Here is a 13986-nt window from a genome sequence, read left to right on the forward strand (position 1 = left end):
CATATCGCACTGCTACTCGTGTGTATATATATATATATATATATATATATATATATATATATATATATTTGAATTAAGGCGTATTATTTTGTAAACATGCACTCTGCCAAACCAGCATAATCTATCTCTACCAATGAGCCTTTGTAGAGTAAATAGCTGATTACATTCTATATTGCGAGGTGATAAGTGCTCTTGTATGGTTGTTATTTTTTTTTGCCTTTATTTGATAAAAAGAAGTGTTGAGATTTAGACAACAGGTAGGACAGAAGAGAACAGGGCTGGAAAAGGATCCTGAAATTGAGTCACCGCTGTTATTTTACGCTAAATGTGTTTTTGTATCTGACTGAATTGTTTTTCTCAAACATGCAATAGTTTTCTGTGTTTGACTACCGCGTTCTGTCTTCTGTCACATCTCAAACATTCTTAAAATAATTCATTAACACATTTTGAATTGCAAAAATGTGTTCTGGGTGAATTTTGTGTTTTTTTGGGTGAACACAGTGCATGTAACAAGTAGAAACATTACACACCTTCTATACTTCTGTGATTCTTCAAAACTTCATTGACCATTTGTTCTGAAAAAACATGAAACGACAATCAAACTCTACCATGAGTTAAACCTAAATATTGCATCAAGTTCAGTGCATTAAATTAAATGACATCATTACTAAATGACATTTGCATACAGAGCTCAATTCTAAAAATGTATATATCAAATCTATATGACTGAAACAATTGTTTAGACATTCAACAAATAAACATGGTATTTTCTTTTTTTTTTTAATACCTCCATGACATTTAGTTATCAATTAGTCATATACTGTATGTGACCCTGGATTACAAAACTACACTGTAAAACCCAAAAGTTTCTAAAAGAAAATGAGTGTAGTTAACTCAAAATTGACTGAAAATTAATTCTTAACTCAGTGCTGAAGGTAATGAGTTAAAGAAAAACCTCATTACTTCAACTTAAATAGAGTAAGTTCATAGTCTTCGTATAGATTAGTTTTTGAACTCAAATGGTTTGTAGCAATCAGGTTCCTCCAACGCTTTGAGCTGCTTTAACTTATAAGGTTTTACAGCACTCAGTTGGTTTGGGTTTTCTTCAATTATTGGGTTTTACTGTGCTCAAATTTACTTACATTTACTTAAATGGATTAAGTTCACAGTACTCATTAGGATTAGTTTTTGAACTTAAATGGTTTGTTGCAATCAGTTTCCTCAAATGGTTTGAGTTACCGTAACTTTTCGGGTTTTACAGTGTAGTTATAAGTGTAAATTTTTAGAAATTGAGTTTTATACATCGCATCAAAGTGGAATAAATATGGTTTTAGTGATGTATAATTTGTCAGGACAGGACAATATTACGCCAAAATCTGGAATCTGAGGGAACAAAAAAAATCTAAATCCTAAGAAAATTTTGCTTTAAAGTTCTTAGTAATGCATATTACTAATCAAAAATGAAGTTTTGATATATTTACAGTAAGAAATTCACTAAATATCTTCAAAAAAGATGATCATTACTTAATATTCCAATGATTTTTAGGCAAAAAAGAAAATCATTCTATTTATTTTAGCTATTTTCAAAACATACTTGTGCAACATTTTGTAGTCCAGGGTCACAAATGCCAATTAATATGAAAAAAATATACAATTCTGTCAACATTTACACACTGCATTCTCATTGCAAGCCTATTCGATTCAACTGCCAAGACTAGAATGAATACACAGAAAATTCTCAAGACATCACATTTGGCCTGTTGACACCCATCAGCATGAATTTCAGGCTTTGTGTGACCTCTGACCTCTGCTGTAGACCTCCTCAGTGCCAGGTTTGGCCTTACAGAGGGTGAGTCGAGCCCTTTTGGCAGAAGGGGGAAACTCTGGAGGGCTGGATTCCAGCAGCGTTGAGCTCTCTGAGGCCAGGGGGAAAACACAATACTCTGCTGGAAGAGACAACACAACACTGACATTACTCACTCTTACCATCAAACATGCTCACACATGCATAGAGGAATAATGACATGTAGATTTCAGAGATCAGATAATGAAGCCACTTTATTTGTGTTGTGAGAACTACTCTAGCAGGTAGATAAAAGGGGTTATTATCAAAAATGTTCACAATGCTACAGATGTTATTATTTGAAATAGTTTGTGCTTGATTCCCAGGAAAATAATTATGATAAAAATTATAGAAATAATGATAAAAACAAAATAAAATGTTAAACAATAAATGAATTAATTAAATATGGCTAATTTTCTTTCAATATATATTTTTCGTATATTATATTCTATAATATTTTCTCCTTTCATTTGAATGGCTTTTAAATGTTTGTCATAAAAGTATTGACAGTGTTAGTAGAATGTGCCCTGACAAGAACTTCATATTACAAAAAATAATAATAATTCCAGTGTATTTTCTTCTTTTAATATTTTTTCTACTCTTTCTAGATATTAAAACGATTTTCAATCCACAATTAGTCACAAAATATAATTTGTGTCATGATTTGTGTTTTGAAAAATTTTAAACTTGGCCAAAAACAAACAAAACATGACTGCCAACAATCAAATTTCAGCAGGTAATAACCTGAAAATTGGAATTTTGTGCCAAATTATTACCCTAAACATGCAAAAAATTGTTCAAGAAATATACAACCAAACAGACAGGCAGCTGTTAGACTCGTACAAACCACATCTGTAATGACTGTGGGAAAAATCCTGCAGCCTATAAATCGTACAGCAATTAGATATGCTATTTCCTCTTTCTGATTCCGCAGTAAGACCGCATTACCAGAGAATGGCACTTCAGCATGTTCATGCAGAAATATTATCGAGTTATGATGCTGAACTGAAATATCATTTAAGTGTTGACTATTTGAAATCAATTACTGTTGCTTGAAAATCTTCAAAGATGTAATACTTTGATATATTTCGAAATGGAAGTTTTAGAGAGATACTAATGGGCTTGATAAACTTGTTTAAATGGGAGGAGGTATAATAAACCCTGCCACAAATGACAGCACCAGCTCTGAGGTTATGAATGTTTTGAATATTGCTTTTATTTAATGAGAAATCAAAGACCAGGAAATAAAAAAAAATAAATGACAGTAGCCAACAAAAATGTTTGTATCTAACATTTTTTCCTCATTACTAAGATGAAATAATGACAATATGAAACCAATGTCATTTAATGGTAACTGGGACTATATCCAAATACAATGTTGTTGATGAAAAAGACAAGACTAAAATAGAATTATATTTACCAAAACCTCATTTGCGGAAAACAAAATATTAACAATCCTTTCAAAACTCACTTCTCCCTTCATTCGCGCATTAAATCCGATTCATTCGTATGTCAAATTCATTTTACAATGGATGTGGATTCACGTCATGAACGGGGCTTCTGTCTGTCGGAAGACTCTAGCTTCATTGCTAAATGGCTAACATGGATTTTATTGAGAGACTAGCTGTGCTTTATATGCTTTAGAAAGGCTTAAAAACAGTGTAGTTTCGTTTGGCGCCATGTCTGAGTCAATTATATTCTTTTAGAGGTACACCAGCTCTGTGAGGTCACAAACTCCTGCAGAAACTGAACCTGGATTATGGAAGCTTTCCGCGGTGCTTCTGAGTGAATCGAACCCAGTTTGATGAGCTGTTGTCCATTGTCGGCACCAGGATTTCCCTTCGGGACACCAACTGCAAGTGCTTTGTCATAAATACACCCCTTCAAGAACTAGCTCCTGATTGGTTAACACAGCGCGAATGTCTGGTAAAGTTCAGATTTTCTCGCATGTTAACAGTGCAAAACGCTCAATTCACACAGTTTCATTCGCACAAATCACACTGCAGGATATCTATTTGTGTCTTTCCATTGACTAAACATGTAAATCACTCATGCTTGATGCTTCATTCGCGTCTGGTATTAACGCACCATAAGAATGATGGAAAATAAAAGATTGCTAGGTCGATACAGCTAGGATCTATACTCTCATTCTGACGTAATAGTCAATGAACTTTGTTGTTGTACCATGGCTGCAGCTAGCACAATGATATACAAGTTCCCAGCTACGTAGCTACTAGATGCAGTACTACGTAATATCATTGTTCCTGCTGCAGCCATGGTATTGCAGCAAAGGCCCCTTATTATTATGCTGGAATGAGTTACACAGAAACACTCTGATATCACCTGGAAAAAATGAGGAAATAGATATAAATGCACGTGTGACCGTTTGGTTTCAGGCTTTGCATGTATGAATCCATCTAAACCCACTGTGAAATCTGTCTTGTCATGCATTGCTAAAAATGCTTTTAAAAGCAATTGTGCAGCTCTAATGAATCCCAAACTGAATACCAAAGTGTAAGAGTGTAATCTGCCAATACCTGACTGAGCCCTGGTGCCTGAGGGCTAGCTGCTTGATTTTTAGGCAACTGCACAAAGATTTCACAACAGATTTCCACAGAATTTGAACATGCTTTGTTTACAAAGTTGTTAGTGCATTAATTATTTCCCTTATATAAGCCAATACAGGCAATAGAAATGTAGCGTGTCCACTGAAGTGTTTTTGCTCTGCAGAAATGGCAGCTGAATGTTTTTTTTCTGTTGTTGTCAATGAAAGTGTTCGTGTTTCTGCAGCACAGAAAAGCTTGAGAGAAACTGTAATTTATGTGTATCAGTAAAATATTTCACATTGGTGACACAGATTTACACTGCTGCCATTAAGCATTCAAGTTAATGTTTTAAAAATAATAATATTTAAATAATACACTTTTTAAATTAAAAATGCTCTGTGTAAAACAATTGCTGGATAAGCTGCAGTCTGACATACCTTTCCCACTGAATGACAGCTTTTATAAGTGGAGAAAAACTTGACCAACGAGTTACATTACTTTCCTGTTGCTAACGCTGTTTATGACTTAACAAGTGAGCAATGCAGCAATGCTTGAAAGTTTGCCAGTAGAAACTGCTGTCTTTAGAAACAATTTAAGGCAAAAGTTAACAGTTTGTTTTTATGTTTCTCTTTATTTTGATATTTTGTATTGTATTTTGACAGTTTGTAAACTGAATGACATATTGTTTTAGAAACAACATCAAACCACAATAAATCACAATGAACCTACAGCTTTTCTTAGAGCTAACGGTATTTTCTGAGCCATGTGTGCTCCTCTCATATTATGAGAGGTCCACATGATGTCTGTACCACACTGACCGCTGACATTGATTAAAATTAAAATACATTTATTTTATTGTTTTTATTGAAGTTTTTTCTATTTCATTAGGGCTTCACGATATGGGAAAATTTTCATATAGTAAATATTGAGGTCAATATTGCGATATGCAATTGTGATTATAAATGGTATCCTGAGTCAACTTGCACACACAGATTAGTAATAATGCTGAAATGTGTATTTGTAAAACTAAACATTCTTTTACTAAATGAAATATATGCATTAATGTTAACTTGTTTTTAAACTTTTATTATTATTATTTATTTAATATAATCACAACATTTTCCTGACATTGCGATTGCGATACGATTACGATTTGCATTCATCTAGCATTTACATAAAGTCAATGGAAGAACCACAAGCAATCAACTGTGGCATAATAAAAACTCTGCTGCTTTAATGCCACGTCACGCTCATCTCTTTTTTCGTCTCGTTTTGCTTCGATGGCTTTCAGTCTAATGCTGCAGTCACACTAGAGTTTGAGCTTGCGAAATTCTGTTGTACGGCACTGCAAAAAGGGGCGGGATTAAACAAGATGATTAGACATTTAAAAAAGCAGGCGATTGCTACATGTTTGAAGTTTCTGTCCAGAGAAGTCATGTTTGAGCCTCAATTGGTCTCACGCAATCATGTGATGCGATTTCCCAGGTCAGAATTCACCAAGCTTGAACTTTCCAACATAGCGAATTTTTAAACTTGATGCACAAGCTTGCGCTTCCGGTCTGACGCATTCGCGTGCATATGAATGAAAGGTTGTGGGGAGAAAAGTGCATTGTGACCACAGCTTTCCTCTGCTTCATACTATCATGATAATAAGTCTCGGATACTTTAGCTCATCCATGAACATGATTTCTGTAAGAGTCCCGTGCCGTAAGTGTCATGGTCCTCGTCTGACAGTCTTGTCTGTCCTGTCAGTGTTTAATGTTTCCCTGTTTGTCCTGTGCTTGTATACATTGATTTGCCTTAATTTGTGTTGGCCATGTGCTCCTCTTGTCTTTTTTCCTCATTTTCAGTTACCCCACCCTTATATTTAGACCATGTTATCCTGATTGTTTTCACCTGTCTCTCATGACCTTTGTTACATTCACCTTATTCTCTGTGTACGAGCGGGCGCAGCCATTTGAATCTTTTTGAATCAAGATACAACGAAGATCACAACTCCCATGATTTCACACTCAGTCAAGCCATCATCGAACTACGTATTTGTTTGTCGTGAATACATGCCATCTAGTGGCAAAAAATTATATACCGCGTTGTAAAGTTTTAAAGGTGAAATACAGTTGTTCAAGAATTTGGAATGAAGGTGAAAATGCTCCCAATGCAAGTTCTGCTTGTGTTCATGTTGTTGTGGTCACACTTTATTTTGATGGTCCGTTTGTTGAACTTAAGTTACATTGTATCTACACGCCAACTAATTCTCATTAGATTATAAGTAGACCGTTAGGTTAGGGTTAGTGTAAGTTGACAAGTACTTGCAAAGTTTCTTATAGTCAGTTAATGTCTGTTGAAAGAGCAGTATCAACAGATATTAAGCTGACAATCTACTAATACTCAACTGGACCATAAAATTAAAGTGTTACCGTAGTTCTTGTTGATCTACCAATCTGACGAAATGAGAAGCTGCTTGTTTCTGTCAACTGTTCTTTATACACTTCACTTCAATTAAGAGTTGATAATCTGAATATTACCCTTAATTACCCTTTAATACATGTATAGTTTATTGGAGTAGAATTATTTTATATAATTGTTTTAAAATATTTGTTTTTATTCTTTATATTTGTACTATTATTGTTGTTGTTGGCATTACTATTAATATTTAACAACCTCCTATATTCCTGTATTTTGTTTATAACATGTATTTTTTAATGCTGTTACATGCTGATCGTCTACATCATATTTTTTTTGTTAACATTATTTCAATATAAATAAAAATTTGTTGAACAAAAACAAAATTGAAAATCTACCTGTGAGACTCAACTAATGCCATTACTTTAGAAGTGCAAGAAGCAGGTGTGTGATCTGAGATGCTGTCACCGTGACATGTTCTCACCTGCGTTCTCTCTGGGTTTCAGGCCCTCCTGACCCTTGGGCAGAAAGCCACCATGAGCCCAGTCGAGCATGGGCTTTATCTGTTCTTCAAGACCGTCTGCCTCAGATGGAGGAAAAGTCTTCTCTGCACGTAAACTAGCCACCTGAGGACACACAGGGAGCATGAGAACAGTCCGTCAGAATAACTTTAAGAAAACAGAAACCATTTATGAAACAAATGTCTCAAGTGGAACAAAGCCAACTATGTGTACTGTATCTAAAATAACACACATTCAGTAAGTTTATCCTCTCAGTGGAAATGGAGACAAATCGCAGATATTAATCATGCTGTATAGAGAGAGGAGGGGGGGACATCAACAGAGAAAGTAAAGAACAACCAGTCCTGTCGTTCTGGTGCGTGTCTGAACTTGGATGCTTTTGTATAGTTTGTTAGGAGCTACGATTCACAGAGAGATAATTAAGGGAGCTCAGGGGAATTCCAGATGAGTGTTTGCCCAGTCACCCACAAACTTATCTCACACACAAACACATACGCAGTTCAAAACAGAAAATGCATATTGGTATACATGGTTTCTATTAAATGAATTTGGCTAATTGCAGAAGCAGGTGTGTGGTGTCAGTGGTATACAACAGTGCTCTCTGCTCTTACCTCAAGGGCCTGAAAGATCGCTCTACGGTAGGAGGCCAGCTTGGTGTAGGATGACTGGTTGAAAAATTTCGGGAAGGCTGTGATAGAGTCGAGTTTATCAGCAGACACCTGCGTGGAACACATGGCAGCAGGGTCAAAATGTAAACAAGGTTCAAGGTAAAAACAATTCAAAACACAGCATGTTTGAGAAATTTTGGATGTTTCTATTTCTGGATATTTCTTTGGTTTGAAGTTGAAGCCGTTGGAAATTTTCATTCTTTTTCAAATATTTCCAAAGTGCTGCTTAACACAGCATAATATAAAATATAGAATATAAAACATAATAATTTTAAAACACGTTTGTCTTTGCCGTGATGACAAAACATAACATTTTACGTGTTATTAATACTAGTACAGCTGCGGTCACACAGCACTTTCCTCCCCATAGACTTCCATTCATACGCACACGAACGCGTCAGACTATTAACGCATCTTGTGCGACAAGTTTCACAGTTTGTTGCATTGCAAAGATCAAGCTGGGTGAGCTCTGACCTGCGAAATTGCATCACTTGATTGTGTGAGACCAATCGAGGATCAAAACATGACCTCTCTGGGCAAAATATAAAAAAATGGACCAATCGCTCGCTTTTTTAGATGTCTAATCATCTTGTTTAATCCCACTTTAAACAAGTCATGCATTACTACAGCGCAGCGCCATACTACAGAATTTCGCATGCTCAAACTCTAGTGGGATCGCAGCTTAATTCAGCTTACAGTACAATTTAAAAGCTAAACTAGATTAATTAGTTTAACTGGGCAAGATAATTAGGCGTGTCATTGAACAACAGTGGTTTGTTCTGTAGCCAATTAAAATTTTTTTTTTACATTTTTTAATAATGTTTTTTTTCCAGCTGAGCTAGTGAAATAAAACAAATGTAAAGAAAAATATAATAATAAACGCACACAAAAAAAATCCTTGCTCTGTTAATCATCACTTGGGAAATATCTGGAAAGTAATTAAGATTCCACAGGAGTGCTAATAATTTTGCCTTCAACAATTACCTTACACACATTTTGTTTAGTTCTGCCAAATGTTTTGTTCTACCGTGCATATAATAACAGATATTAATTTCAAACTAGCGATGTAAGAGGCACCAGCACTTTACAAGGAAGGAACAAATCAAAACATCAATAAAACAATGTAACAATACCAGTTTTTCAACTGTATTAGTATTACAAAATCTATTTGCCATTCATGTGTTTCATCACTAAGGTCACCTGTTGTTTATTTAAGCTTACATTACTGCTGCTGAATGCGTGATTCTGATTGGCTGATGAACATTCGTTGAGCAAATTTTTATCATCAATTATTCCTTACAAAATCAGTCAACTGGTAATACAATTAGCAATAAAATTAGTAATAAAATCTCTGTTTTATTTTCTTTGGATTGACAGAGTTTCTAGGATAATGCAAAAGTTGCAAGCAATTGACTTTTTAATGGGTAGGATTATCACTATAATGATAACAGAGCTGCCTCTACTCGCTGCAAAAAAATGCTTTTCCTACTCAGATTTTTTGTCTTGTTTGTAGTCCAAATATCTAAAAATACTTGAATCTTCTAGACGAGTAAAAAATATTGTCTTGTTTTAAGAAATTAAATGCCAAAATTGAAGTCAGTTTTTCCTTAAAACAAGCAAAATAATCTGCCAATGACGCAAGCAAAATACTCTTGTTTTTCATTTTGACAGATTATTTTGCTGGGTGGGTGAACTATCCCTTTAAACCAGTATTTTCATTTAAATGTTTAACATTTACACAAATATTTAAAGTTTTCTTTAAAGTATGCTCAAGTGCATTCAAGTGTTTTGCTGTGCTACTGAAATTCTTGACAAAATTTCATCCGTAATTGTATTGGTATCAGTATTGCAGGTGTTGTATTTTTAGTTACCTCTGAGAATTTCCCATCACCAAACCACTGAAGCCAGCGCATGCCGTGGGAGGCCTGCCTCTTCCCAGTTGCTCTCCAGGTCACCACCATCCCTGGCCACCACGAGAAGCCCTTTATCTTGCCCCAGACCAACTCTCCGATACCAAAACCTTTATTATCCTGAGAGAAAAGATGTGCAAACAAGACGCAATTCAACATACAGGAAGATTTTCATCAGTTTCATGTCCATCGCATCTCATGTTTTACACATACAGGCATACTTTACCTGACAACCACAACAATAAGGATGTGAAGTCAGTGTGTGGATTATGTATTGACTATTGCTGGGTCAGCTTGGTTCTTCCAGTAGTTTGTGTAATACATTTGCATGTTTTAGAGAACTAAATTCATATATTTATTTCAAGCACACCCCATTACTAAATTTTATTTACATTTTATTATTTTGATTACAATTTTCTGTTTTTTGAGGGATAATTAGCAGATTCTGACCTACAGTAACCTACAGTAACCACTGTTTTACTGTTTAACTTCCATGTTAGCAAACGTTGATGTCTATTAAAATACACACTTGGAGTATGATTTTCCTTTACTTTTTGAGTAAACAGTATGAAGGGACGAACACCTGGTTTGCAAGAAAAGTGCTTTGTGAACACTTTTAGGCTGGGACACACCAAGTCAACAGTCGGCCATTGGCTCTTGCCACTCATTCGTCTGTCTCGTCAAGTTAACATCGGTGTTTGCTGGCCCAATTCAGCATGTCAAAATGGCATCGCCTGAAGAGAGCCGTCTGACTGTTTATTCAGCAATGAATCAGAGGGTGAGTGTGAAATAGTTAAGTGATGTACAAACTAAACGAAGAGGCTGCACAGCAAGCATTTTTTTGTTTTTAAAAGATGTCTAATAGATGTCTAATAGACATCTAAACATAGTCGTCTTGGCTAAAACAAGACTAAATTTGGGCTGACCCAAAACTAGACTAGTGGTCAAATAAACAGAAATGAATGACTACACGTATAAAGTCTGTCTAATCTGTCTATTTGATGACTAGTCTAGTTTTGGGCTATTCTTAGATGTCTATTAGATTTTCACTGACAGACCAACTTTAGCCTTGTTTTAGCTAAGCTGTCTACGTTTAGATGTCTATTAGACGTCTATTAAACACTACATTGTTTGCTGGGTGGCTGTAATTTCACCACATTTCTCAAACATTTGGAACGATATAGATTATTAGATTATCAGACACTTGCAGGTGTGATTCGCTCTGTGATAAGTGACAATTGCTATGATAATACTAAACACTGCTTTTTTACGCTTTGCACGCATGTGTCAGAAGTCACGGTTTTGCTGTTCTAAACCAGAAAACAGATATAGCCCCCCGCAATGCAGGAAGGCACATGCTTCTCCATGCAGAATGTTCGCTCTTTAATCCGTCCATTTTCATCCATTTGGTGTGATCAAATGCAGCTTTATGGACCCGATGTTTTTTTGGTGTAAGTTGTTTGACGTTGGCTTGGTGTGTCCTGGCCCTTACAGTGTCTTTCTGCCAGTGTTCAATCCACCAACTGAATCATTTTTCTGTATAGCCTGCTGGGCGTGATCATGCATTCACAATGGTATGAGTTATTATAGGGGTGGTCAGATGTATATTTATTCATTCATTTATTTATTCATTTTCTTTTCGGCTTAGTCCCTTTATTAATCTGGGGTCACCACAGCGGATTGAACTGCTAACTTATCCAGCATATGTTTTACGAACCAGATGCCCTTCCAGCTGCAACCCATCACTGGGAAACACAATACACTCTAATTCACATACATACATTATGCACAATTTAGCTCACCCAATTCACGTATAGCGCATGTGTTTGGACTGTGGGGGAAACCGGAGCACTCGGAACATGCGAACATAATAACAACAGAACATCTTCATGCAACTGCAGTGTTTCCAACAGCAGAAAAGAAGAAAAAGCTAAATAAAAAGAATAAAATAAATGGTCCTGCCCTAGATATGTTTCACTTAAATTACAAGTTTAGATTACAAAACTAAAACGCTGACGGAATCCTTTTTAAGAACCGTTATAGGCTGTTTTTTCCCATCATATGTTTTTTTTCTTCCTCCATCAAATAAAAAAAAAAATATTAGGCTACCTCAAATCGATCGCTCCATGGAAAATATCCATTTAATTAATGGCATTAGCTTAAAGATTATGTCTTGAGCATCTGGTTTTATCTTGTGTGTTTTTTTTTCTCTCTTACTTGCAGTTCAAGTGCGCGCGCTGCGAGTAATGAAAAACAATGACAAGGCACATATGTTGACTTTTTGTATAGTAAGTATAGGCTACTATAGCATATAACAGTTTTGTTGTTTACATATAATATTGCATTAATTTGCATACATGTTTTATAAGCTATCAAATGAAAGTCTCAGTTTGCTGTGGCGCTATCATGCAAGAATCAAGAAAATCTTTGGATTTGGATTTGTTTATGAAGGCTATTTTAAAAAGGGATATTTTGTAAGAACTATTAATAACTGTAATTTTCCAATTGGAAAAAGGTTGGTTTGTTGGTTGTACACTAAATCATCACAACTATAGCCTATTTGTTGTGTTTATGAGCGGTGCTGGAGCGCGTTCTGGAGCTGGAGCTTGTTTCCAAAGCAGAGCACATATCAGGAAGTTTTGTTTTGTGGATTCTTTCTCCAATTGTGCAAATAAACAGAAGTGTTTATGACGTGGATCCAGGACAGAGGCTGTCAGCATCAGCATTGGTTTGGCATCAACCCGTCTGTGTCAAACTGTGACCAGCAATATTCTTCTTTCATTTTGATTCTTTGGCAAAATATGTCTGCAGGCACGTGTGGTTGCACATGTCACCATCCTGCGAGTTAACAAATATGTGTTGCACATTTATGCAGCCACTTAAAAAAATATTTTTTTTAATCGTTCAACTGATTCCCTTAATCAGTTCAAAACGCTTTCGGTTAAAGGTGAATCGGTCATTATGAGCATCCCTAATTAATATATTCTATTTAAGATGAAGATCAGTGCAAACTATTTTCCATCCCCCCACCCCAAACCACCCCTGTAATCCGTACCCTTTGTGAAGTGTATGTGAAGTATGTGTACAGGTTTAAAGTGTTTCTTTATAAAATGACATTGTCAATTACTGGCCTATTGCAAACTTATTTCTGCAGATCCACGTGAATGGGGATTATATTTGTGGGGATTATTGAGTCCTTCTATAGTGTTTTTCCTTCATACTCCCATTTAGCCTGAACATAACTCCTAAATACCTTCTTCTGTGTTTCATGGAAACAGCAGATCCCACAGGCTTCGACTAGTGCATCTTCAATTCGCGGAGAATTAATCATGTTAAATAAGATGGACATTAACATTACCTCCGCACGGATTTCTTTGATCCAGCTATACAAAGAAAAACAATCAAACGCTGTGTATCATTCAGAGAGCTGGAATGAGCCTTGACCGAGACACAAGCGAAACCTCTGACACTGAGCTTGTCTGAGCACGACTCTCAATCAATCAGGGCTATTTCAACAGCGCTGTTGTTTCCTCACCTGTGCAAGTGTTTGTGGGTGTTTATGAGACTGTGGTCAACAGACACTACAAACCCACAAACCCTCATTCAGTGTCTTTGTCTCGGTCATCAGTGCTCTCTATACATGCAGCTGCCTGGCTTAGTGGCAAGCAAAGGAGAGGATACACCACAAGCACAAAGGTTGTTATCTTCACATTCAAACAGAGCCGCTCTGTGAGGCTACTGTTACATATCTAATGCAGGTGGACAAATATAGGCACTTAAGGGTTGTTTGTGTATGAGCATAAAGAGGAGCGGGACATGACCGGATTGGTGGATTTGTGTTTTGTGATGTCTTCGTACCTTGTATTCAGGTTGACTGGCTGTGTCAGTAGTGGAGGTGGATGTGGTGCTGCTCTGTGCAGAGTCTTTAGAGTCCTGCTCCATGAGCTCCAGTGCAGGACCTTCAGGCACACTAGCAACCTACAAACACACACAGTTATGAGACTCAGTCAGAGTAAAGCAAAATGAAACACAAAACAAAATAAAAGCAAAACAAACGAAAAACTTAATGAAGCACAAATCAAAACATGGGCCCCT

The 13986-nt window shown here is 36.1% G+C and overlaps 1 protein-coding gene across 5 annotated transcripts in view; it reads right to left on the reverse strand.

The window, feature by feature from the left end:
- Window positions 1-13986, reverse strand: part of dnmt3bb.1 (DNA (cytosine-5-)-methyltransferase 3 beta, duplicate b.1) — a 70933-nt gene that overhangs the window by 22611 nt on the left and 34336 nt on the right. For 4 of the 5 annotated variants that reach the window (XM_056449151.1, XM_056449150.1, XM_056449152.1 and 1 more), the window contains 6 exons: window positions 13750-13869; window positions 9853-10011; window positions 7925-8032; window positions 7277-7418; window positions 1806-1946; window positions 531-575 (listed from right to left, as the gene is read on the reverse strand). In XM_056449151.1, the coding sequence (XP_056305126.1) occupies window positions 531-575; window positions 1806-1946; window positions 7277-7418; window positions 7925-8032; window positions 9853-10011; window positions 13750-13869 (715 nt within the window). The remainder of the gene's footprint in view (window positions 1-530; window positions 576-1805; window positions 1947-7276; window positions 7419-7924; window positions 8033-9852; window positions 10012-13749; window positions 13870-13986) is intronic. The other variant, XM_056449149.1, reaches the window with a different exon arrangement.

This window comes from Danio aesculapii, chromosome 23, assembly GCF_903798145.1.
Source record: "Danio aesculapii chromosome 23, fDanAes4.1, whole genome shotgun sequence".
In the NCBI taxonomy this organism is placed as follows: Eukaryota; Metazoa; Chordata; class Actinopteri; order Cypriniformes; family Danionidae; genus Danio; species Danio aesculapii.